The 27,855-nt window shown below is 39.6% G+C and overlaps 1 protein-coding gene and 1 pseudogene across 3 annotated transcripts in view; one reads left to right on the plus strand and one right to left on the minus strand.

Moving 5' to 3' along the window:
• The window catches only part of PLEKHA8 (pleckstrin homology domain containing A8), a 115,551-nt gene that overhangs the window by 81,892 nt on the left and 5,804 nt on the right, over positions 1–27,855 (plus strand). For 2 of the 3 annotated variants that reach the window (XM_067746609.1, XM_067746615.1), the window contains one exon: positions 920–6,941. The exons of the other annotated variant lie outside the window; for it this stretch is intronic. In XM_067746609.1, coding sequence (XP_067602710.1) covers positions 920–976 — 57 coding nt within the window. In that variant the 3' untranslated portion in view covers positions 977–6,941. Of the gene's footprint in view, positions 1–919; positions 6,942–27,855 lie in introns of those variants that run through there. 3 annotated transcript variants of the gene reach the window in all.
• Positions 1,461–27,764, minus strand: LOC137229539 (protein FAM32A-like; annotated as a pseudogene).

The following is a 27,855-nucleotide window of genomic DNA, read 5'->3' on the forward strand; positions in this document are numbered from 1 at the left end:
TTTAATCTGTATCTGTGTAAAAGAAAGTCAGGAATGATATTTAAAGTTAATGATGGGGGTTTTTTGGGGGGGTTTTTTTGCGGTACGCGGGCCTCTCACTGTTGTGGCCTCTGCTGTTGCGGAGCACAGACTCCGGACGCGCAGGCTCAGCGGCCATGGTTCACGGGCCTAGCCGCTCCGCGGCATGTGGGATCTTCCCAGACCGGGGCACGAACCCATGTCCCCTGCATTGGCAGGCAGATTCTCAACCACTGCGCCACCAGGGAAGCCCAATGATGGTTATTTTTAAGTGTGTATTGATGTAGTTTTACTTTTTTCTTTGTCATTTATTATATTGCTTGACTTTTGTTTGATAACTATGCTATCTTCTTTTTTAAAAAATTTTATTTATTTATTTTTGGCTGTGTTGGGTCTTCGTTTCTGTGCGAGGTCTTTCTCCAGTTGCAGTGAGCGGGGGCCAGTCTTCATCGCTGTGCGCGGGCCTCTCACTGCCGCGGCCTCTCTTGTTGTGGAGCACAAGCTCCAGATGCGCAGGCTCAGTAGTTGTGGCTCACAGACCTAGTTGCTCCGCGGCATGTGGGATCCTCCCAGACCAGGGCTCGAACCTGTGTCCCCTGCATTGGCAGGCAGATTCTCAACCACTGTGCCACCAGGGAAGCCCAACTATGCTATCTTTTTATTTTAAAATTAGGGCAGGAGGCCCCGTCTAAAACAAGGTTTAAAATCATCGTATAGTGTGAGTGGACCTCTGACATATGCTGCCCCTTATAGTGACATTTGCTTTATAACTTCTAGCAAGATACCTTAAAATTTTAACTTAATCTCACCACACTTCCCTTTTCCCCCTGGTTATTTTTCACTCATAAGCTGCTATTTCTTTACTCATATATTATTCATCTAAATATCCCATCTTATACAGCTCATGAGTGTTATATTCTTTGGGGCTAAGGAGGAAAAAATGGAACACCCATTATGAGACCTGCTGACTTGCCCAGTGCATCTGAAACATGAAAAAAATAGAAAAAGAAGCCATTTGGAGTAGCTGACAGTCATCTTACAAGAGGAAGCCAAAAAGACTCAGCAACTTGGGAATTTTGCACATGAATTGGCTGCAGTCCACTGGAGATGCTGAAAGATTTCTTTCTTTGTGCTTCTGGGAGCTTGGAAATGAAACATCAACCCCTCCCCTGCCCAGGTGAAATTGCTGGTCAATAGAACTGCACTTCGGTATTAGCTTGTGCTGATCAAATTCAGCTTCCAGGGATGGCAGATGCAAGAGTGCAGCAGTAACCTGTCTTCAGTAAGCATCTGTTTTCAGGACCATTCAACATTATGTTGGTGCAAACCCACGGGAGCCCTATATTCTATTGCGGCATGCGTGAGAGCAACTCAGGACCCTCTCTCTGTCACACAGTTTTATAAAATCCCGAATCTTTGACTTGATTGGTATAGAAAGACGATCACAGGATTGCAGAACTGGAAGACTCCTTCATCTGTGGTGCATAATCAGTATCCCAGAAGGTTATCAGGATCCAATCAGGAATTGTACATAATGTGTGCAGCACAGTGTCGAGCTCAAGGTAAGAGCTCCGAAAACGGTGGTGGTGATGGTAATAGTTGTTGTTATTATTACTGTTTTAACAGGAGGTCAAACTTTAAAGGCCATCATGCCTGGAGTTTTCCTTGCTGAATAAGCCTTTTCTTAATTTGGCCACTTGTCCCTGCTCTCACAGAGGATCCAGTGCTGCCTCTAGGGCAGGTCCCCTCCCCGCACTGAATGTCATGCCACCTTCAAAAAGGAGACCTTCGCCTAATCCCGTTTCCACGGAGACCGCGGCATTTCCTCTTCCTTGCCTGAGTTCTAGAGCCAGCTGTGATGCCTCATAGCTGTGTCCCAGTTGGAGGATTCCAGAAGAAGAGCTCACAGGGCATTAGGGTGGACCTGACACTTCCTATAGGACATTCCCCCTCACTCCAGAGAACATCTAATACATTTTTCTGCCCTAATCTCCTCTCCCCTTGTTCTGGAACACACTCTTACTCCTTTGAGTGACAGCCCCTTCACTGCTCTGAGTTCTGGTTGGGCCCCGAGTCACAGTGCCCAGCCCTCTGGCCACAGCAGTGGGCATGGGATCCAGAATGGGCCCACCCTGGGACTCCTCCAGGATCATACATTTGGACACTGGGAGAGAGTATCCATGTTATGAACTGCATGTTTGTGTCCCCCCAAAATTCATATGTTGAAACCCTACCCTCTGTGGGATGGTATTAGGAGGTGGGGTCTTCTGGAGGTAATTAGGGTTAGGTTAGGTCATGAGGGTGAGACCTTCCTGATAGGATCAGTGCTCTTGTAAAAGGAAGGCAAGGGGTCTCTGCCGTAACCAAGAAAGCCCACGTGAGGACATAACCAGGAAGAGGACCCCCACCAAGAACCAGCCAGCCTGCCTGCTGATCTTGGACTTGCAGCCTCCAGAACTGGGAGAAATAAACATCTGTTGTGTAACCCACCCAGGCTATGGTATTTTGGAATAGCAGCTCCAGCTGACTAAGACATCCCTTTTCTCTAGGGTTACCAACCTGCGGTGGCATAAGAGTGACTCGTGGGCAGCCTGCCTCCCTTGGCTGCGTGTGGAGGTCTGAGATAGGAGGGGGTAGATGGGGGCAGCAGAGAGCTGAGGAACGGCAGCATGGAGGGCAGAGAGCGAGAGGATGTGGATAGACGCTGCTGAGTGCTGTGTCAGACCGTGTCTGGGGCGGGTCCACGCCCGCCCCTCCCAGTGGTACAAACCAACACTTCCCCCTGCTTCTTGCACTTGTAACTGAAAGAAGCCTGAGCAGTTTTCAAATGAGTCCAAGACATTTGCCTTTGGCACTATTATCACCTTCTCTCTCAATGCTTTCTGCCTCTACACGATATGTGGACACAATCTTCTGTGGTTAATAGAAGGAAAAGGAGCAACGTGCCTAAACGAGGGCCAGCTGGGGGTCCAGTTAAGTCATAACTGCTTGACTCTGCAGCAGCACCAGGACACTGGGCTGAGTCTTTGCTTTCCGTTAGTCTTTACCTCTTTCCTAAATTACAATGAATGAATCTTCATGTACCACCCAGAACTGTGTGAAGAACTTCATACAAAGTATCTTATTTAACCCTCAGAATAACCCGGAAGTATATGCTATTATTATTAACTACATTTACATATGAAGAAACTGAGGCTTAGAGATGCTGCTCTGTCCGCCCAAGGAGCATGCATGTGAGAGGTGGAACTGAGCCGTGAGCCCAGACAGGCTGACTCCAGAGCCCACGTCCTTACCACTAAGTGACTGATGCAGGAGAGCAGACACCTGGAGTCGGATCCTAGCTCTGCCATCCCTGCCTGCTGGGCTCTGTGCAAGCTAGTTACTTTCTCTGAGCTTCACTTTCTCCTCTGTAAACCGAGAGAATGAGGTGACACTCCCTGCTCTTGATTTCCTTGCAGGGATTAAATGTGGCAGCGTATGAAAATCCCCTGGCGTGTTGCCTTACTCACCTGGACAGGCACAGCCTGTAGGTATTTTCATCATGGCGCACGTTCGAATCTCCTGGACACGTAGTGGGAGCTCACATTTTGTTCAGATCCATCCATACCCTTCTTATCTTCCTGAGCGAGAGGGTAGAAACTGCATGGGACTGGAATGGACAGGTCTGGATTCTAGTTCTGCCCTTGTAATTTACACTCTGGGTCATCTTGGGCAAATCATTTAATCCCTTGAATCTTTATTTCCTTGTCTTTAAGACTGAGATGGCGTTGTTGTGAGGAGTATGTGAGATGAACATATCTATAGCACATAGCACTGTGCGTGGCACATGGCAAGTACTAGTTAAGTTGTGGTGGTGGAGTGGTTAAAGAGGTACCTGCTTCTGATATGTAGTTAATTCCTCCTCAGCTCACTCTAATTGCACGTAGACAGAAAGGAAATTACATTCTCAGGAAGGACATCTTTAGACTGTTCATAAATGTCATCACTTATACTTAAGGCTTTTTCTTTTAAGTTTCTTATAGTTATTTGTTTTAATCTGCTAAATATTCAGGATTGGTAGGAGTGGAAGTTTCTTTTAAAAGAAAATTATTTAAAATATCTTATGTTTTAGAAAATAAGATGTTTAATCACACACCAAAAGTGAAATCTATCTAATATAGCCCCATGCTGGTCCCTGCATTGTAAAACTGAGTTCTATTGACAAAAATCTCCACAACCAGGCAGGAAGTAAAACACTGCAAACAAGCGAGTACCTATGGTGTGCAAGGCACCGTGACAGGTGCCTTGCAGACATAGGAATGAATCATACACACCCTGCTCTCCAGGAATTTTCAGTCTAGGAATGGAGATAAGACATGTTCTTGAATTACTTTCTTATAAAACAGAATGTAATACAAGCTCTACAAAAAGTGTAAACAAAATGCTTCAGGATCCCAGAGGGGAGAGTGTGTCCTTTTAGTTGAGAGCATAGCACAAAGGCTTCCTAGAGGGAGTGGCAATGAAGTGGGAGCATAAAGAACATTGTACCAGTTAGCACTCTTCTGGTTGCAAGTGACCAAAGACCTAACAAACACTATCAACCAACTCAGCCTCGTTGACATTTGTAGAAAACTACATCCATTTACAAAATACAAGTTCTTTGCAAGTACACGTGGAACATTCACCAAGCTAAACCATGTGCTAACCATAAAACAAAATCATTGACTTGAAGAAGGATTCTGGGAAGATGGGAATGGCAACAGTATAATTTTTCAGTCTCTGAATTTCCGCATAAAAACAGACAGAACAACAAGAAAGCAAAACCAAAACTTCATGAACATCTTTTACTACAAAACTAGGTATTTTAGTTTGCTAGGGCAGTAGCAAATTACCACAAACTAGTTGGCTTAAAACAACAGAAATGTATTCTCTCAGTTCTGGAGGCTAGAAGTCCAAAATGAAAGTGCTGGCAGGGTTGTGCCCCCTCTTCTTAGCTTCTGACGTTTGTCAGCAATCCTTGTGTTCCTTGGCTTATGGCAGCATCCCTCCAATGTCTGCCTTTATCTTTAAGTGGCTGTCTTCCCCTTGTGTCTCCAAATCTCTCTCTCCTTATTATAATACCAGTCATTGGATTTAGGGCCCACCCTAACTCTGTATAACCTCATCTTAACTTGATTATATCTGCAAAGACCCTGTTTCCAAATAAGGTCAGATTCACAGCTGCCAGGAATTAGGATTTAAACATATCTTTTGGAGGGACACAATTCAGCCTGTAACACTGGGTGGCATTATACCTAACAGTACGAATGAATGTTTCCCCCGCCCCCCCCCCACCCCGCCAAAGATCAGGAACAGGTAAGGATGTTTGTTCTAACCACACCACTTCCATTCGTTATTGAAGTTGAGGTTCTAGCCAGTGCAGTAAGGCAACAAAAGAAGTAAAAGTATACAGATTGAAAAGAAAGAAGTAAAACCTTTTATTTGCAAAGGATGTATGTCTGCAGCAGAAAACCCTAAGAACTCTACAAAGACAACTAGAGCTAATAGCTGAATATAGGATGTTTGCAGGAGACAAGATCAGTATAGAAAAATAAGTTGTATTTCTACATACTAGCAAAAAACAATTAGAAAACAAAATTTGAAAAGCAGTGCCATTTAAAATAGCATAAAAAATCAAGAATAAATTTAATAAAATATGTATAAAACCTCTACACGGAAAACTGTAAGATATGTCTGAGACAAGATATAGAAGACCTAAAGTAAATTTTTAAAGTTATACCATGTTTATGGGTTAGAAGATCTGACAGGATGCCTCCGACGTGTGTGTGTGTGTGTGTGTGTGTGTGTGTACGTGTGTGTTTATCACGGCACAAAGCAATTCTTTCATATCAGCTGGGTTTCCTACAATTCAACTCAATTCAATTCAATTCTGCCATTATCTACCTAGAGAAAACGTCAAATTCCACAGGTTAAGGGCTCAGTCTTGCAAGACTACCCTCCCCTGACTTCAGATGCCAATCACAAGTCCAGATTGTTACCTATGCCTCTCACTGACTGCAACCCCATTCTTGGGTTCAATTAACTTGCTAAATTAGTTCACAGAACTCAGAGAAACATTTTACTTACACTTACCAGTTTATTATAAAAGGATATACCACAGGAACAGCCGGATGGAAGAAATGTGATATATTTCTTATTATAAATCACAGTATCACAATGTCATTTCTTCCAAAATTGATCTAAAGATTCAATGTAATCCCAGTAAAAATACTAGCATGTAGATATGATACCAAAAGCATGAGCAGCAACACCAATAACAAATAAATAAATTGAACTTCATCAAAGTAAAAAACTTTTGTTCATCAGAGACATTGTCAAGAAAGTGAAAAGCTGAACTACAAAATAGGAGAAAATATTGGCAAACCGTATACCCGATAAGGGACTTGTATCCAGACTATAAATAGAAGGCATAACTCAATAACAAAAAGACAGACAACCTGATTTAAAAATAGGCAAAAGAGAAATAGCCGTTTCTCCAAAGAAGATATATAAATGGCCATTGAGAATGTGAAAAGATACCCAACGTCATTAGTCATTACAGAAATGTAATGAAAGCAACAATGAGATATCACTTCACACCTATTAGGACGGCTATAATGAAAAACAAACAAAAAAAAACATAGCAAGGATTGGAGAGAATATGGAGAAATTGAAACCCTTGTACATTACTGGTGGGAATGTAAAATGGTGCCGGTGCTGTGGAAACAGTTCGGCAGCTTCTAAAAGAAAACTGAACATAGAATTACCATAAGACCCAGCATTCCACTCCCAAGCATAGACGCAAAGGAATTGAAAGCAGGGAATTGAACAGACGCTTGTATGCCAATATTCATTGCGGCATTATTCACAATAACCAAAAGTGGAAATAACCCAAATGTCTATCAGTACATGAATTGGTAAACAAAATGTCGTCTGTACAAACAATGGATTATTCAGCCATAAAAAAAAAAAGGAATGATGTTCTGATACATGCTATAACATGGACAAATCTTGGAAACATTATACTAAATGAAGTAAGCCAAACACAAAAGAACAAACATTGTACAATTACATTTACATGAAATATCAAGAGTAAGCAAATTTAATAGAGACAGAAAGTAGAGATTACCAGGGGCTGGGAGGAAGGGTAATGGGGAGTTATCGCACACTGGTTACAGGATTTCTGTTTGGGATGATGAAAATGTTTCAGAACTAGATATTGGTGATGTTTGTACTACATTGTGAATGTACTTAATGCTTACTTAAACGTGATTAAAATGGCAACTTTTATATTACATATATTTTTCACAATTTTTTAACTTAATAAAGCAATATGCCAAAACTCATTGCATGAATTCTATACTTTGAATTGCATCCTTGAATTTTACTCTTGACTTGTAAACTTTAAATGGGTGAATTGTGTGGTATATGGGTTATATCCCAATAAACCTGTCTAAAAAATACCAGTAGGATTTTGCAGAAATTGATGAACTAATTCTAAAATTTATGTGAAAATGTACAGGGCCTAGAATAACCAGAGGAATCTCTAAAGTTAACAAAGTTGGAGGACTTACATTAGCTAATTACAAGACATTCTATAAAGCTGTAGTAATTAAGATGGTATGGTATAAAGAATCAAGGAACAAGAGAGAGTTCAGAAATAAACCCACATTTATATAGTCAAATTAATTTTGGTCAAAATATCAAAGAAGTTCAATGATGAATGGCAGATCTTTTCAACAAAATGTGCTGGAACACCTGCCTATCTATACGGGGAAAATAATGAACCTCAATCCATTCCTTACACCACACAAAAAATAAATCAAGATCACACAACTGAATGTAAAAATTTTTAAAGTCTAAAGGTTCTATGAGGAAACTTAGGGCACTATCTTTGTGAATTTGGAGCAAAGTTTCAAACGTATGTAAATCATATTTAAATTTTAAAAGTTATTAAAAACAAACAAACAAACATGTTCTAAGGAACAACAGTGTTAAAACAGCAGGGCCAACGTTACAAGGTCAGAAGAGCCAGACCAAAATGGTAAGTTCAAAAACATGAATTCCCTCAAATCAGTTAGAAAATATGCAAAACACAATAGAAAAAGTTACAAAGGCTATGACTAGATAATTCACAAATGAAGAAATAAAAATGGCTAAAAAAAAGGGGTTGGTGAGCATGGTTTCGTATATTTACTGGACATTCAGGGTTCTTCCTCCTGATACTGCTTATTCATACTTTTTGTCATTTTTCTCTTAGGTTGTTTATCTTGTTTTTTAAATTCTGGTTATATTGGTCATATGAGTAGCAAATATCTTCTCTTGGTTGGTGGCTTGTCTTTTCACTTTGTATCTCATGGCTTTGTTATAAAACAAGTTTTTAATTTTAATATAATCAAATTATCATTTTTCCTTTATGATTAGTGCTTGTTGTGTTTGGTTTAGAAAATAATTCCATATACAAATATCACCAGAACATCATTGATATTTTTCCCAATAATTTTATAATTTTTCACCTTTAGGCTTTTAAAATCATCCAGAGATTGTGTATGAGGTGTGGTTTGGATTAATGTTAGCTTTTCCTTATGGATAGTCACTAGTCTTAGCACCACTGGAGCTATCCTTTTCCTGTAATTTAAATGCCACCACTATCATATATACATGAGTTTAATACTAGATTCTGTTCTATTCCATTTGTTTGATTGTCTCTCTCTGGACCAATACCACACTGTTCTTTAAAGAAAGTGATGAGTTTCCTCCACTACACACATACACACACACACACACACACACACACACACACACACCTCTTGTGTTTCCTCTTAAAAAGAGTTTTGGGGCTTCCCTGGTGGCGCAGTGGTTGAGAGTCCGCCTGCCAATGCTAGGGGACACGGGTTCGTGCCCCGGTGCGATTAGATCCCACATGCCGCAGAGCGGCTGGGCTCGTGAGCCATGGCCGCCGAGCCTGCGCGTCTGGAGCCTGTGCTCCACAACGGGAGAGGCCACAACAGTGAGAGGCCCGTGTACCGCAAAAAAAAAAAAAGAGTTTTGGCTATTCTTCATCCTTTAATCTTCTGTAAGAATTTAAGGATCATCTTCTCAAGTTCTGAAAAATATCTTGTTAGAATTTTTATTATAATCATACTAACAGACTGATTTGGAGAGAAACTGCCATTGCTACAAAATTATATCTTCCCATCAATAAATATGGTTTATATTTCCATCTATTTAGGTGTTCTACTATTTTCTTCAATAAAGTTTAAAAAATTTTTTTAATAAATAAAGTTTTATAATTTTAGTGATAAAAATCTTGTGCATTTTTTGTTGTATTTATTCCTAGTACCTTATATTTTAGAGTTGCCTTTGAAAATCTATCTTTTTTAAAAATTACATTTTATAATTTTTGTTGCTGGTGAACAGCAGTGTTACTGATTTTACATATCTGTTTTGCCTTCAATAACCTTGATAAACCCTTATTTCTAGTAGTCTGTAGTTTCTTTTGTATTTCTTAGTTTTTCCTTTTCAATCTTTATAATTTTTATTTCTTTTTCTTGTATTATCACACTAGTGAAAAACCCCAGTACAATGCTGAATAGAAGTGGTGATAGAACAAACCTCCATTGTTCCTGATCTGAAAGGGAATGCCTTCAGCATTTCACCATTATGTATAATTTTTGCTGTGTAATTTTGAAAATTGCTATAATTTTTGTAGCTACCATTTACCAGGCTAAGGAATTTGCTTTCTACTCTAGTTTGCTATGGATATTTGTGAAACAAGGTTGAATATTGTCAAAAGTTTTCCTGCATTTATTGAGATGATCATATGGTTCTCTGCTTTAACCAGTTAATATAATAAATCTTCTTAATAGACTTTCTAATTTTAATCATCTTTGCATTCCTAAGATGACTCCAACTTGGTAATGATATATTTTTAATAGGCATTTCTGGATTGATGTGACTACATTTTATTTAGGATTTTTGCATCTATATTTGGAAGTGAGATTAGCCTTTAATTATTACTTTCTCATACCTTCCTTATCTGATTTTGCCATCGGAATTATTTTACTTCATAGAATGAGGTGAGCAGTGTTCCCTCATTTTGTATTCACTGGAACAGTTTGTTTCAGAAAACAATGATCTGTTCTTTGAAGTTTGTGTCTGGTAAAGTCTTCTGGGCTTAATGGGCTGTTTTATTCTTTCTTCCTTTTCTTTCTTGTTAAGAGAGGAAGGTGGATTTTAAAACTCCTGGTTCAAGTTATAAATCTAAGACAAAGTTATATTTCTTCTTGAGTGGTTTTATTAAGTTGTATTTTTCTAAGAAACCATGCATTTTGTGTATATTTTCAATTTACTGGTTATGAATGTCAAGTACAACCATGCAAAAGTAACCCTGAGAGCTTACTCTGGGTAGACTGGACAAGAAGCAGGCTATGCCTGTACCACCTTCTCCTAGAGGGAGGGATCACACGCAAAATCAGCTTCCCACTGGATCAGTAGCTCCCTTCCTTTGGCAGGAGCACCTGCAGCTTCCCACAGCCCACACCCCCAACCCCAGGTTTCCAGGTGCTGGGCAACTGGCTTTCTCAGCAGCTGCTATAAACATCAAGCACTTGAACCCAGATCACTCTGCCAAGCAGTCGTTTGCCTCCCACTGATACACGCTTAGGTCCTGACATGACTCTCCATGCAGTGATGGGAAGACAGTGAACCACATTTCTCGTCTCTTCTGCTGACCCTTGTGTTGTAGGTTTCCCCCAATAGGGCCTGTTCCTTATCTCAAACTGTGTTACGTTGTGGAAGTCATCCTGAGCCCAGAGAACTTTCAGGTGGTGACAGTGAAGGAACCTACCTTGCACAGCAGTAGTACACAATAGTTCTTAGTATTAGGTTTACACTTCCACTGTTTATAGTTTATATCCTATGTGTCACTCCTAACTATTTATTTGTGCCTCCTCTACTGGCTCCCTGCCCCGTATCTCTAGATCAAGCGCACTAAAGGTTTGCCATGGTTCTGTTTTACTTTCGTTTTGGAATAATTTCAGATTTATAGGAAAGTTGCAAAGTTAATACGGAATTCCTGTATTATTATCACCCATCATCCCTAATGTTAGTACAAAGATTACTCAGACTTTACCAATTTTTTCATTGTGTTCCTTTTCTGTTCCAGGATTCTGTTTCAGGATCCAATCCAGGATAGCACGTTGCATTTATCTCATCTCATTTAATTTTTCAAAATGCAATCATATTTACATACCATAAAGTTCACTCATTCAAAGTGCACAATTAAATGGTTTTTATCATATTTACAGAGTTACATAGTCCTCACCATAATCTAATCTTAAAAATTTTTTATCACCCTCAAAAATAACCCTGTGCTGGGCTTCCCTGGTGGCGCAGTGGTTGAGAGTCCACCTGCCAATGCAGGGGACACGGGTTCGTGCCCCGGTCCAGGAAGATCCCACAGGCCGCGGAGCGGCTAGGCCCGTGAGCCATGGCCGCTGAGCCTGCACGTCCGGAGTCTGTGCTCTGCAGCGGGAGAGGCCACAACAGTGAGAGGCCCTCGTACCACCAAAAAAAAATAAATAAATAACCCTGTGCCCATTAAGCAATCATTCCCCATTCCTCCATCCTCCAGCCCTAGGGAACAAGTAATCTGCTTTTTGTCTCCATGGATTTTCCTATTCTTTCATATAAATAGAATTATACAATATTTGGTCTTTTATGACTGGCTTCTTTCACTTAGCATGTTTTTGAGATTCATCTATATTGTAGCATACATCAGTACTTTATTCTGCTTTATTTATTGCTGAAAAGTATTCTATTGTATGGATGTGCCACATTTTGTTTATCCATTCACCAGTTGATGGACATTTGGATTGTTTCCTTTTTTTGTCTGTTATGAATAATGCCGCTATGAATATTTGTGTACCAATATTTGTGTGGACAAACGTTTTCATTTCTCTTGGATATATATCTAGAAGCAGAATTGCTTGGTCCTATGGTAACTGGTAACTCCATATTTGACATTAAGCTGTTTTCTAAAGTGGTTGCATCATTTTCTGATTTACCAGCCATTAATGAGGGTTACAATTTCTCCACATCTTCACCAACACTTGTTATTATTATTCTTTTATTACTATAGCCATCTTAGTGGATGCACAGTGGCATCTCATCATTTTGATTTGCAAATAATTTGATTTCCCTGATGACTAATGATGTTAAGAATCTTTTCATACACTTACTGACCATTTGTATATCTTCACTAGAGAAATGTCTATTCAAATCATTTGCCCAATTTTAATTGAGTTATTTATTTTTATATTATTGAGTTGTAAGAGCTCTTTATATATTCTGGGTACAAGTCCCTTTCCAGATATATGACTTTCAAATGTTTTCTTGCAGTCTGTGGGTTGTCTTTTCACTTTTTTGGTGTTATCACTTGAAACTCAGAATTCTTTAATTTTGATAAAGTCCAATTTATCAAAATTTTTATTTTATATAGGAAGTCATAGTCTATATACTTCTTATTTTATATAAGAAGTATATAAGAAGTCATAGTCTAAAATCATGAAGATTTACTCTTGTGCTTTCATCTAAGAATTTTAGATTTTTAGATCTCTGATCCACTTTGAGTTAATTTTTTATATAATGTAAGATAAGGGTCCACTTTCATCCTTTTTCATGTGGATATCTAGTTGTCCCAGCACCATCTGTGGAAAAAACTATTCTTTCCCCATTGAATTTTCTTGGCATGTTTGTTAAAAATTGATTGACCATTAATATAACAGTTTATTAATGCCACACTGTCTTGATTTCCAGAGCTTTGTAGTAAATTTTGAAATTGGAAAGAGTAAGTCCCCCAACTTCATTCTTTTTTTTTTTAAGATTTATTTGTTATTTATTGATTTATTGATTTATTTTTGGCTGCATTGGTTCTTAGTCGCAGCACGCAGGATCTTCCTTGAGGCATGCGGAATCTTTTTTTTTTTTTTTTTTTTTTGCGGTTGGCCTCTCCCGTTGCAGAGCACAGGCTCCGGACCAGCGGCCATGGCTCACGGGCCTAGCCTCTCTGCGGCCTGTGGGATCTTCCCGGACCGGGGCACGAACCCGTGTCCCCTGCCTCGGCAGGCGGACTCTCAACCACTGCGCCTCCAGGGAAGCCCCCCCAACTTCATTCTTTTTCAAGATTGTTTCGGCTATTCAGTGTCATCTTATTTTAACTTTTTTAAAAACAACTTTTGTTTTTTTTAATTCATTTCTGTTTTGATTTTTACTATTTCCTAGCTCCTACTTTTTGGGGTTTGTCATATTTGTTTTACAACTGGAAGATGGACGTTTCTCTTTTTACTTTTCAGGCTTTCATCCTTTCTAATGTATGTAATTAAGGTCATAAGTGACTCAAGGTCTGCTTTAGCTGCATCCCACATGTATTATCATGTGTTATTGTCATTGTCCTTTAGTGATAAATATGTATTTATTTCCCTTAAAGTCTCTTTCTTGACAAAGAGACTATTTAGAAGTGTGTTTTTAATGGTTTTTTTGAGTTATCTTGTTAACTAATTTCAAACTGTAGTACATTGTATTCAGAAAACCTTGACTTTTTTGGTATACACTGAGTCATGTAAATTGGGTTGTTCAAATCTTCCATATTCTGTTTTTGCCTGCCACATACTAAATGTGAATTTGTCCATTTTTACCATGTCATTCTGTCAATTATGCTATATTATTTGGTGCTTAGAACATCAGAACTGTTGAATATTCCTGGTGAATTGTTCATGTTTTCATCTTGCAATCTTTATCTAAAAATTTTTTTAAATTTCAAAGTCTTTCTTGTCTAGTATCAACATAATTACTGTCTTCTGGCCTCTGTTGTTGCTACTGAGTATGTTCTCTCAATTTTCTTTTTTTTTGGCTGTACGCGGGCCTCTCACTGTCGTGGCCTCTCCCGTTGCGGAGCGCAGGCTCCGGACGCGCAGGCTCAGTGGCCATGGCTCACAGGCCCAGCCACTACGTGGCATGTGGGATCTTCCCAGACCGGGGCACGAACCCGCGTCCCCTGCATCGGCATGTGGACTCTCAACCACTGCACCACCAGGGAAGCCCTCAATTTTTAAAAAATGTGTATTTACCTGGTATAATTTTTTTGCTATTTCATTTTAGTGAAATGTAAATTTAGTAAATTTAGTTTTAGTCTTCCTGAGTTATCAGATTTTAAGTGTCCTTGTTATGAACAGCCTATGGCTGGGTTTTTGTGTCTGATATCTGAGTCTATTTTTAAATTCATGGATTTAGTATATAAACATTTAGAATATATATTATATATATACTGATACAATATATAACTATGTCTATGTCTATCCACTTCCATCTCTCTGTATATAGATCGTGATATAGTTTGATAGGCAGTCTTCTAAGCACTTTACATACATTAACACATTTAATCCTCACAACACCCCCATTGATGTAAGTACCATTAATATTCCCACTTTATAGAGGAGGGACCTGAGGCACAGAAATATTAAGTGACTCACCCCAATTGACATGATTGTGGAAAGCAGACTGAACATAACAGAGGAGATAATCCTGGAAATTCTAAGAGGCAGGCAAGGTCAAAGGATGGAAGGCATTCTTGGGAGACCAGGGTTTTCAGCTCACAGTAATCAAGAAATCAAGCTAATAGGTGGTACCATCCAGCTAATGGGTGATAGGGCTGGGATTTGAACCTAGCAGTTTAGCTCCAGATTTTGTACTTGTAACTGTCATGCAAAGTGCCTTTCATAGGACTTGTTCTTTTTTTCGTGTTTTTTTTTTAAACAAACCCTTTTTAAAAAATAATTAATTAATTTATTTATTTTTGGCTGCATTGGGTCTTCGTTGCTCCATGCAGGCTTTCTCTAGTTGCGGCGAGCGGGGGCTACTCTTCGTTGCGGTGCGTGGGCTTCTCACTGTGGTGGCTTCTCTCGTTGCAGAGCACAGGCTGTAGGCGCACGGGCTTCAGTAGTTGTGACTCACAGGCTCAGGCTCAGTAGTTGTGGCGCACGGGCTTAGTTGCTCCGCGGCATGTGGGATCTTCCCGGACCAGGGCTCGAACCCATGTCCCCTGCATTGGCAGATGGATTCTTAACCACTGTGCCACCAGGGAAGTCCCTTGGTGTTTTAATTACATCGTTCAGGCCTTTTAAGACTTATAAAGGTGATTATTTTACATTCTCTTTCAAATTGTCATTCTAGATGTGTCACATGTATACAGCGGAATATTACATCAGATCATGCCACTCCTGTACTCAAACAAACAAACAACAAAAACAAAAACAAATTGTCATTCTATTATGCAGAGTTTTAGGGAATCTTTTGGTGCTATTTATTGTGTCTGCTGACTGTCATGGAGGATTTTGTCCTTCTGCATTTCATCATTTTAGTTTGTGAGCTCCTCTTTAGAGAAGGCTGTTTTACTGTGAGACTCCCCTGTGGCCTGGGTTTGGGGTGTATCTCTCAAGAGCTGCTTTGTGTTTGCTACGGAGAGATCACCATATCTGGACCAAGTTTTTGGTCATTTTATCACCTTGAAGGTCATTTAGAATCATGGTTCCTGGATCATCTGCAAATTTAAACCTCCAAAGTTGGAGTAGAAACAAACCTGGAGATTTTGTTTCTCAGATGGACATTTTTCCCACCCAGAGAAAAGCATACAAATACCTTTTTGTCTCTCTGCCAGTGGATTGATATTTTTCCTAATCTACTCTTTCAATGAGAGTACAGCCCTTTAAAAACTGCTTTATTCAGGGATCCAGGCCCCAATCCCAGTTGCAGCAGCATCTCACATCCTTGCCACTGACTTTCCTATTTCTAACTGACACACCTGGGCCTTCCCTTCTCTCTTACTCGTTCACTAAGGGATTTAAAATAACTTTTGCTCTCTCTCTCTCTCTCTCTCTATATATATATATATATATATATATTTTTTTTTTTTTTTTTTTTTTTTTTTTGCGATACGCGGGCCTCTCACTGCTGTGGCCTCTCCCGTCGCAGAGCACAGGCTCCGGACGCACAGGCCCAGCAGCGATGGCTCACGGGCCCAGCCACTCCACGGCATGCAGGATCCTCCCGGACCAGGGCACGAACCCGCGTCCCCTGCATTGGCAGGCAGACTCCCAACCACTGCGCCACCAGGGAAGCCCACTCTTGCTATATTTTATCAAGCATTTCTAGACAATGTGGCAGGAGAGCTTTCAGATTATCATTTCCCCTCATCTTATCTTATGAGATTGGAAGTCCCATTTCACTCTTTAAAAAAGGATGATGTTAATTATTTTCTCTTGATAAGAGTAATGAAAAATTGGGGCCATATGTTAAAATGTTAGGAGGAAAATGTAAACTACCCATGATACCACTACCTAGAAGTGATCACTGTTTACTGCTTCCATCTTTTATTCTTATATGTGTCTAGATACACATATATGTGTATGTGTGTGTGTGTGTATATATATATATATATATATATATATGAATAACTGGATTCATATGTGTATATCTGTTTACTACTTTTTTCATGTGATATTATATTTTATTATATCATTAAAATTCATTAAATTTACTTTTCTGTACCCCGTGACCTGGAAGTAACAAAGGGAATACTTACTCTAAGACCCCTATAATCCTAACTGATAGATGCATTGCATTTAAAGCATGACAATGTTGTGTCTCTCGCATAGAGCTGATTTTACTGACTATTCTGAATAAGTTGATTATATTGTCTGGTCTCCAATTTGCTGCAACTAAATCTTAGATGCTCCCCCATTCTAGCTTTCTTGTTAGAAAATTGCTGTCTTAGTGAAGCTTGGAATGTCTGAAGTGGTCCCAACACAGTTGCTATATAAGGGCTGTGAGAGAACAGAATTTAATGGCAAGTTTCTCCATGGGCCAGGGTATAAAGATGGTTTGAAACCAAAGTTGGGGAATGATAAGCATGCGTGATGGAATGGCATTCCTCTTCTCTCTTTCTAAAAGCAGCCTGGCTTCAGGAGAATGAGCGTTGGGTTTCACGTGGTCTTGCAAATGCAGGTCTAACTTTGGCTCACCCTTTCCATGTGCCCACCAGTATCTGTGCACCAAGTGACACAAGGATTGTGGAAAGCAGATGGAACATTACAGAGGAGATAATCCTGGAAATTCTAAAAGGCAGACAGGGTCGAAGGATGGAAAGCATTCTTGGGAAGCCAGTGTTTATCCAGCTCACAGTAATCAAGAAATCAACGCAAACCCATGCAGCTCGACAAAAATGTGCATTTCCTGTAAGTTACTCCTTGGCCCTCCCCAGTTAAGTCACCACTATGCAGTATCTTAGCCAAATGGATTTGGGTTCCAAATTAGGTTCTTAAAACTCAGATTAGTTCCAATTTAGGCTCTTGAAATTTATAGTAGAAACAATAGTCTTAAAATCTAACACTTTTGATTTACAACAGCCAGGATTTTTGAAATAAAAAGGAATTTCAAGTTTCCAAAGACTCTCCCCCCAAAAGATCAATGCACAAGGTTATTTTGTAAGCAAGATATTAGAAAGAAATCAGAAGAATAACTACAAGGCTCTACTTCCTGCAGATTAAAGATTGTTCAGATTTTGTCAAAACCATTTTTATTAAAAACAAAAAGATATAAAAAGATTTGGATGCTAGTGAATTCCTAAAAGGGGCACAAAAGTGTCTGACAGTGAGCAAAGAGCTGTAGAGGGCTGTGGTGCAGAATCAGGTGACTGGAGAGTGGCTGCAAGGACATGATGACCCCAGAGCAGATGGAATGCATCGAACCACGGTTACACCTCTCTCCAGGGAGGTGAGCATGGGCTAAGTGCCTCCTCTTGTTGGCAAGAAGGATGCCCAAGAAGTCTGGAGATGACACTATGGTGAGAAGGAAATGTGTGAAGATACCCTGAATTGAGTGAAACCTAAAATGCCCAAAAAACGCTAAAATGACTGAGTTTACCTGAAGCTGAACTTGACTGCTTTTCTGCCATCAGGTGGAATGAGAACTCACATGTAATTATGTTACAGGAAATAAAGTTCAGTCACTTGCTCACTGGAGTTTGGTGGCCTGTGAAAATCTTGCCCACCAAACTCCGAGAAGCGACCTGAGGGAATTTATTATAAGTCTGTAGGTGGGTGTCTCATGGAATCCAAGGGAAAATGTGTGAGCTGGGCTCAGAAAATACTAGAACCAAGTACTGGAAAACCACTGGGGTCTCTTCTAGGCTCTCATTGCTGCTTCTTTCTGCACATCTACTTCCCTCTTCTCTCTCTGAGGACCAACTTTCTGCACTCCCCATCCATATGCCAGAATGTAGTGGCATCAAGATTCTAAATTACGTGACACGGTTCTAACCACATACAGATTCTAACTTTCTGCCTCTCGGTCTCAATTCCAAATTCTTACACAAGAATGTAATTGGCCCACTTTAATCCCATGTCTGTCTCCCTCAATTCAATGAGCAATGACCTGAAGGCTGTGCCTGTGGTACGAACATGACTGCTGTGGTCCATCACCCTGGTTCAGCGTGCAGTCCTCAGGGAGCTGGAAATGGCTGTGAGCTGGGAAGACAGGATGATGACTCATTCACTGTGAGGCTTGTGCCTCACTCCTCCCATCTACAAAGTAGGAGGAATAATATCTGTAATATCCCTACTTCTAAATGAAGGCAAAGAGAGCTAACATTATTAACTTCTCTCCAGGTACCAGACATTGTAGTACGTTAACCAGGTTATCCTAGCTCATCCTAAAAACAACCTAAGAGATGAGCGTTTTAATTTCCATCTTTCCAGATAAGGAAATTGATGTTCACAGAGGTTAAATCTCATAGCTAGTGAGGGGCAGAGCTCAGATCTGAGCCCAGACAGAACCAGTGCTGCAGCGGAGGAAAGAGCTATTTATTAAGATTGAGATAATGTCTGAAAGCTGCGCATTACGTTCTCAGCTATTAATAAATTGCCTGGGACAGAATCTTGCATGGAGTAAATGCTCAGAATTAAAAGTCTCATTAATAAGAGCACCTGACTCTTCAGTTGCAGCGGACGTCTTATCATGAAGTGTTTGGCTCACATTAACCCACCAAACACCTCTACAAAGTGGGCACCCATCTGCCTTAAGAGATTTCTGCCAAGACACGTTTTATTAAAAGTGAAAAGGGAGATGAAAACAGAAGCCAATACCGATTTTCATTGTAACTGACCTTCAGCCACCATTTGGTGCAATGGATCAAATTGCTTCTAAAGCTTCCATTGCTGTGTCATGTTGAGGTGTGAATCTGCCTTCTTAGGGGCCTGTTGTCAGAGTCTTTAGAATGTATCCATGTGCTCTGATCTTCTGACCTCCTGAAGCTAAATAGAACTCTTGTTGATTGGTGCTGAGCTCACACGAAGCCCAGACTCTGCTTGTAAATGTTTGCCAAATGAAAGATTTGTCAGCAGGCAATGATTAAATCACCTACTGTGTTCTCAGCCCTGAGAATATTAAACTCTAAGGTACAATCCATGCCTCTGAGAGTAAACAATCTTTTCTGTGCAATCAAAAACCTAAGAACTTAGTTATTAGAGAAAGGCAACTCGAAACCACCTTGAGATTCCCTCTTCATACTCACTAGGTTAGCTGTAGTCAAAAAACGGAAAAGGAATGTTGGCCACGATGTGGAGAAATTATAACCCTCATCATGTAACCCTGGTGAGAATGTGAAATGGTGCGGCCGCTCTGGAAAACATTTTGACAGTTTCTTAATAAGTTAAACATAGAATTATCATATGACCCAGCAATTCCATTCCTGGGTGTATACCCAAAAGAATTGAAAACAGGTGTTCAAACAAGAGCTCGTACACAAATATTCACAGCAGCACTATTCACAATAGCCAAAAGGTGGAAACAACCCAAATGTCCATCAACTGATGAATGGATAAAAATATGTGGCATATCTGTACTAAATGGAAGAAGCCAGACATGAAAGACCACACATATTATATGATTCCATTTCTATGAAATCTCCACATTTATTTCTCTCTATATATAATATAAATATTTATTTATAAATAACTATAAGAGGTATGACCAGAAATGAGGGTATCAGTATGAAATGCCTTGTGATTCCACCTGGGCATTCCGTCAGATGGCCTTTCTTCTAAGAGGTGGGATCAGAACATATTAGCTTGGGAGCTGCTGTTGGAAATTGATCCATCTGGTTTTCTAATTGAGTTCAGAAAAGAAATACCACCAGATCCACATATTGATTATCAGAATCCTCATTGCCAAATATATATAAATCATACAAGACACTAAAACTGTTTGTGTTATACTTTTGGTTACACTTCCCACTGTGTTTTTTTTCCCTACTGTGTTTTTAAAATGGTGTTATTATGACTCATGCTCAGTTTCCTCTACTCTATGAATCCATCCCCTTCCAAGAAGTTTTTTTTTTTTAACTCATGTTTATCTATCTAAAAGCCTTATAGTTGTAAAGTTCTTTCTTTTTCCTTTTTAAAAAATTGAGATATAATTGACATATAACGTTATGTTAGTTTTCGGTGTACAACATAATTATTTGATTTCTGTACATACAAGTGTTGTGAAATGATCACCACAATAAGTCTGGTGAATATCATTCACCACATGTAGCTACAATTTGTGTGTGTGTGTAATGAGAACTTTTAAGCTCTACTCTCTTAGCAGCTTTCAAATATACAATACAGTATTATTAACTGAAGCCACCATGCTGTACATCCCCAGGACTTATTTATTTTATAACTGGAAATTTGTACTTTTGACCACACTTTGACCCATTTCACCCACTCCCCCCCCTCACCTCTGGCAACCACCAGTCTGTTCTCAGTATCTATGAGCCGTTTTACTTGGTTTTTTTGATTCAGCATATTAGTGAGATCATATGGAATTTGTCTTTCTCTGTCTGTCTTATTTCACTTAGCATAATGTCCTCAAGATCCATCCAATGTGGTCAAAAGTGGCAAGAGGTCCTTCTTTTCCATGGCTGAATAAAATTCCATTGTGTGTATATATTCGTCTGTGTGTGTATGACATCTTTTTTATCCATTCTTCCACTGATGGACACTTAGACTGCTTCCATGTCTTAGCTATTATAAATAATGCTGCAATGAACATGAGGGTTCATATATCTTTTCAAGTTAGTGTTTTCATTTTCTTCAGATAAATACCCCAAAATGGAGTTGCTGGATCATATGGTAGTTCTATTTTTAATTTTTCAAGGAACTTACATGCTGTTTTCCATAGTGGCTGCACCAGTTTACATTCCCACCAACAGTGTACAAAAGTTCCTTTTTCTCTACATCCTCTCCGACATTTGTTATTTCTTGTTGAGTTCTTCTTTCTTAACAATAGTACCTTGCACTTGTCGGTAAAAAAAAAATTAGCCTAACTGTTGAAATAGATACCTTTGGGGGTGTCTTCCCAGTTCAGTACCCCCATTTCATTGAGAACATCTCCATCTCCATGAGGCAGCCATGTTTATGATTGATGACCCTGCTTTGCTGGCCACGAATGGACACCTGACCTGAGGTGAGGCAATCAGACTTGGAGGTGAGCTTCAGGGATGATTGTGTTGTGCCTTTTAGCTGGAATGAGGGTTATGGAAACTGAAGAGCAGAAGCTGCCATCATGGAAAACCATTCTCATCCACATGCCGGGAGAAGCAGAGAAAGTAGACATTTACAGAGGAGAATGGAACAGATGTGCAAAATATAGGGAAAAGGGGGAAAAAAATGATCTGGTTAGAGAGAGAGAGAGAGAGCAAGAGGGAGGTAGGAAGGGAGAGGGAGAGACAGAGACTGAGAGAAAATAATAGTTCCTGGTAGTTTTGTAGTTCCTGCTGCTTGGCTTTCGTGATGTCCACTTCTGTCCTTGGGTTCTGTGAGATACTCCGGATTTTTGTACAAAGTTCTCCTGACTTTTTTTTCTTTCGCTTAACTTAGCTTGAATACGTTTCTGTTATTGACTAGGACTACTAGAACTTACTTCTACATCTTGTTTTGAGCCCCCAAACAGACAAATAAACCTTGATTCTTTCTGAATTAATGAAAAACATTTATAGACATTTAAGTCTGGAATCATCTAATCCAACCCATTCATTCTATACCACAAAATACTGGTGTCTGAGGAAGTGAAATTGCCTGCCCAAGGTCACACAGTTAGGAGGTGGCAGAGCAGAAGCAAAACCAAGGTATTTTGAATATCAGTTTAGTGTTCTTTTTGCTAAACAAGGCTGCCTTTTCTTTATTTTAATAACTTTTTTGTTTTATTCTGCCTTTCACATATGACAGTCCCAAACCCAACACTTGGTTTTTCTTTTTTGACTTTCTTATTCTTTCAGCATCTATGTCAACACACTTTCTCCCAATAGCACATGCAATTTGATCTTCATCTGGTGGGTACACATAGGCCCTCAAAGATCCTGGCTCTCCAGCATGGGAACCTCAGTCCTTCCTTTCAACTGTACCCATGTCTGTTGGTTCTGGAGCTCTGCATTGGTCCCATCACACCTGACGTGTCCTGAGGCCAGGAACGCCAAACATGTTATGTGCCAACTCTGAATAAATACGGGGAGCTGCTTGGAGCCCAGGGTGGAGGGTAGGAAGGCAGGTTGGGTCTGGGTTCCATTACAAAGAATTCTGTGCTCAACTGGCAATGTCTGCCATGGCAACACCCACTAGACATGTCTGGAATGGGGACATTGGGGGAAGAGGCTACACACTGGCCACAGCTTCAGAAAGGGACAAGATGTACGTTCCATCCTTGCCTTAGGTGGTTGTTCTGTTTCCCAGGCCACATTGTCTCAGTGGCCAGGTGGCTGAGGAGGTAGTCTGAAGGCCACGAAGCTACAAGTGGCTTCCCTGGACCCTGGACGGGAGAGCATGAGCCCCAAGCTAGAGGGAGCTTGGAAAGGCAGCCCCTGCAGGGCCCTACAGCGGTCTGCATGCTGCAGGCCATGCTGGCATTAGCCCCTTGTCTCTGGAGTTGGTTTCATCTAGGCAAAGCCAGCTGGCTGGCTGTCAAAGAGTCAGATGCAACTCGGGGGTAAAAACACTTTTCCACAGCACTTACACAGAAATAACCTTAATCTCTGGGTAAACTTTCCAAGCTAAAAGCTTTCTCTTCTACGTCCTACCGAGAAATCAAAATAGAGTAAAAGGACAGTCTTACTTTAATCAAGTTCCAGAATGAGGACATAACAGTTTTGAAAAGCACTGTCTCAAGGAGAAGACGTAAGGATGGGTGTAAGAGAATATTTCTAGAAAATGCCAAAGGCACCAAACATAATCCCAACTTTGCCTCGATGCTACTCCGTACCCCGGATGGGGAGGCTCCTTTGTTCAGCTAACTTTAGGAATGTCATAGTGCTCCGTGAGTGTGTCCAGGTGTCTGTTGAAGTCTTCTACTGTCTGCTTGTGGGTTTTGGACGCTTTCTTCAGGATCCTTTCCATTTGCCATTTCTCCCGCTTCTTCTCAGAGGCCACCTGGGCCAGTGTCCGCTTGTCCAGGCTGCGCCACTTCTCCTCGTTCTTTTTGCTTGTTCCCATCGCTTACAGGAGTTTCACCTTGTCTTTGTTCTTTTTCTTCTTCCACTTAGTCACTCTGAGCTCTGCCACGCCTTTCAGCTTCAGGGGCTCCTTTTGGATCTGCTCGTAGGCCTCCGTGGCACCCTGCTGAAGTTTCAAGACTGCCTTTTCATGAAAACAGTGAGCATCATGCTTGGGGCAGAGAACACCTGCTCCCTATTCTAAATGATCACAGGGGTGGGCAGGTGGTCCAGGCTGAGCATTTGGAGTATCCCAGACCTCTGGAGTCAGCTATTGGCCCAGGGATGGGCTTCTGCTCCAAGTAGAGCTACTTAAGGACCTTTTAGGGAGAATAATCAGATACTAAAAGAGATGATCTGAATCTCCATTTTCTGAGCTGTTAGACACTAAAGATCATGTGAGCTTAGTGCTGCTAGGGACTTTCTTTTCGTCATGAGAAGGCAGACAGCTCTGAAGAACAAGGCCAGCTCAGAGGAAAACAGAACCAAGAGATGAAAAGAGACAGATGCCCAGTGACTTTATTTGAGCAGCTAGAGTCAACCATGCCAAAGTTATTCCACTCCTAAACTTCTCAGTTACCCGACCCCGTGTATTTCCTTTTTGCTTAAGCTGGTTTGGCTTTCTGGTATATGCAACCAGGTAAGTTAGAATACCAAAATGTGGACTAGTAACCACTATTTAATTGTATGTACTTTGCTTCTTATTTTCATATGCTACAGAGAGGATACATCTTTGGGTCATTATAAATGGAAGTTAATTATTGTGATTTAAAGTTTAATTAGTATGAGTTATTGGGACTTCCCTGGCAGTCCAGTGGTTAAGACTCCATGCTCCCAATACAGGGGGCACGTGTTTGATCCCTGGTCAGGGAACTAAGATCCCGAATGTCGTACAACACAGCCAAAAAAAAAAGAGTTATTGAGGCTACGCTAGGAATAATAGCGACAAAGAAATACAACTGTATGTGCTTTTTAAAAATTGAGGTATAGTTGATTTACAGTATTACATGTTTCAGGTGTACAACATAGTGATTCACAATTTTTAAAGTTTATACTCCATTTAGAGTTATTATAAAATATTGGCTATATTCCCTGTGCTGTACAATACATACTTATAGCTTATTTATTTTATACATGGTAATTTGTACCTCTTAGTCCCCTTCCTCTATCTTGCTCCTCCTCCCTTTCCTTTCCCCACTGATGATAACCACTAGTTTGTTCTCTTATCTGTGAGTCTGTTTCTTTTGTGTTATGTTCACTAGCTTGTTTTGTTTTTTAGCATCCACATATAAGAAATATCATACAGTATTTGTCTTTCTCAGTCTGACTTATTTCACTAAGCATAATACCCTCTAGGCCCATCCATATTGCTGCAAATGACAAAATTTCATTCTTTTTTATGGCTGAGTAGTATTCCACTATATATATATATATATATATATATATATATATATATATATATATACACACACCACATCATCTTTATCCATTCATCTGTTGATGGACACTTAGATTGCTTCCATACCTTGGCAATGTAAATAGTGCTGCTGTGAACATTGGGGTGCATGTATCTTTTCAAATTACTGTTTTTGTTTTCTTCAGATATATACCCAGGAGTGTAATTGCTGGGTCATATGGTAGTTCTATTTTAAATTTTTTGAGGAACCTCCATAATGTTTTCCATGGTGACTGCACCAATTTACATTCCCACCAACAGTGTTCTCGGGTTCTCTTTTCTCCACATCCTCACCAACATTATTTGTAGACTTTTTGATGGTAGCCATTCTGACAGATGTGAGGTAATAGCTCATTGTGGTTTCGATTTGCATTTCTCTGATGATATATTATATTGAGCAGTTTTTCATGTGCCTGTTGGCCATCTGTATGTCTTCGTTGCAAAAACATCTATTCAGGTCTTCTGCCCATTTTTATTTTTATTATTTTTAAAATTATTTATTTATTTATTTGGCTGCACTGGGTCTTAGTTGTGGCGTGTGGGATCTTTAGTTGCGGCATGCACGTGGGATCTAGTTCCCTTACCAAGGATTGAACCCGGGCCCCCTGCATTGGGAGCATGGAGTCTTACTCCTGGATCACCAGGGAAGTCCCCTTCTGCCCATTTTTAAATCAGGTGGTTTGTTTTTTTGATGTTGAGTTGTATGAGCTATTTATACATTTTTGGATATTAACCCCATATCAGTCATATCATTTGCAAATTCTTTCTCCTATTCAGTAGGTTGTCTTTTCATTTGTCGATGGATTCCTTTGCTGTGCAAAAAGTTTTAAGTTTAATTAGTTCCCATTTTTAAATTTTTGCTTCTGTTTCCTTTGCCTTAGGTGACAAATTGAAAAAACATTGCTATGATTTCTGTCAAAGAGTGTTATGCCTATGTTTCCTTCTAGGAGTTTTATGGTTTCTGGTCTCACATTTAGGTCTTTAATCCATTTTTAGTTTATTTTTCTATATGTTGTTAGAAAATATTCTAATTTCATTCTTTTATGTGTAGCTGTCCCGTTTTCCCAGCATCACTTATTGAAGAGACTGTCTTTTCTCCATTGTATGTTCTTGCCTCCTTTGTCATAGATTAATTGACCATAGTGTGTGGGTTAAACACAGTATATCTTTCCATCTGTTTGTGTCATTTTCAATTTCTTTCATTAGTGTCTTATACTTTTCCTAGTACAGATATTTTACCTCCTTAGGCAGGTTTATTCTTAGGTATTTTATTCTTTTTGATGCAATTGTAAATGAGGTTGTTTCCTTAATTTCTCTTTCTGATAGTTCATTGTTAGTATATAGAAATGCAACAGATTTCTCTATATTAATTTTGTATCCTGCAACTCTACTGAATTCATTGATGAGCTCTGGTAGTTTTTTTTGGTGGCATCTTTAGGATTTTCTATGTATAGTATCACGTCATCTTCAAACAGTGACAATTTTATTTCTTCCTTTCCAATTTGGATTCCTTTTATTTCTTTCTTGTCTGATTGCTGTGGCTAGGACTTCCAAGAAGACTATGTTGAATAAAAATGGCAGGAGGGGGTATCCTTGTCTTGTTCCTGATCTCAGAAGAAATGCTTTCAGCTTTTCACCACTGAGTATGATGTTAGCTCTGGGCTTGTCATACGTGGCCTTTACTGTGTTGAGGTAGGTTCCCTCTATGCCCACTTTCTAGAGAGCTTTTATCATAAATAGATGTACAACTGTAGATGTGCTTTTGTTTTCCAAGGAAAAGGAATAAATTTATCCTAAGGCAGTACTTCTTGGACTTTTTTTGTTTGTTAGTTTCTGGGCCCCTTTGTACACTCATGATTTATTGAGGGCCCCAGCGACTTTTGTTTATGTGGGTTATAACTTATCGACATTTACTGTATTAAAGGTGGCAACTGAGAACTTTTAAAAATACATATTGATTCATTTGCCAACAGCAATGATTAATGCACTGCATGTTAACATAGATAACATCTTAGTGTTATAATAAAATTAGTTTTGACCTTGCAGCCCCCTAAGATCTGTTCTAAAGTAAAATGTCAGTCTGTTTCAGAATAGGAAAATGGATAATGAAAGACAGAACTTGGAAATTACATTTTATTTGCCTTAGTTTCTAATACTCGAGTCTGAAAAGTAGCTCTGTAATGTGTTAAAATCTTAGCAAAGTTTGCCCAATTTTGGTAGGCTTGTTGCCTTGATTTACTGAGTAATGCCTCAGCCTACAATGTAAAGGTTATCATTACCTGCTGTGTAACCACAGATTCTGGGTTTTACCAGAATAATTTCCTGTGCTTTATGTTGACTTCACTATATTCTTGATTATTTAAGGAAGAAAAAGAACCAAGGTTCTTCACTTGTGAAAGAACATAGATTTTTTAAAATCCTGCTACCATCTATGTTTATTGTGACTCTAATTAAATAGGTAATCAATTATTGTTTCTAAGTCATCCATGATCCCATCTTAATTAAGTATCCAAATATCTTCTGATAAGTTTTTTATTTTCATTTCCCCAAAAATTAGATCTTAAATTTAGAAAAAGTAAAATAAAATCAGGATTCGGGGTGGGGGTATTCTTTAATTGTAATTTAAATTTTTTAAAAAATCTTTTTATTGTGGTAAAATATATATAATATAAAACTTACCATTTTAGCCATTTTAAAGTGTACAGAAAATCAAGATGTCTTTTACATCTAAAACAATCTTGAGGTTCCCTAGAGGGTCCCTGGAAGTCACAAAGCCTTGTTC

Source organism: Pseudorca crassidens, chromosome 8, assembly GCF_039906515.1.
Source record: "Pseudorca crassidens isolate mPseCra1 chromosome 8, mPseCra1.hap1, whole genome shotgun sequence".
In the NCBI taxonomy this organism is placed as follows: domain Eukaryota; kingdom Metazoa; phylum Chordata; class Mammalia; order Artiodactyla; family Delphinidae; genus Pseudorca; species Pseudorca crassidens.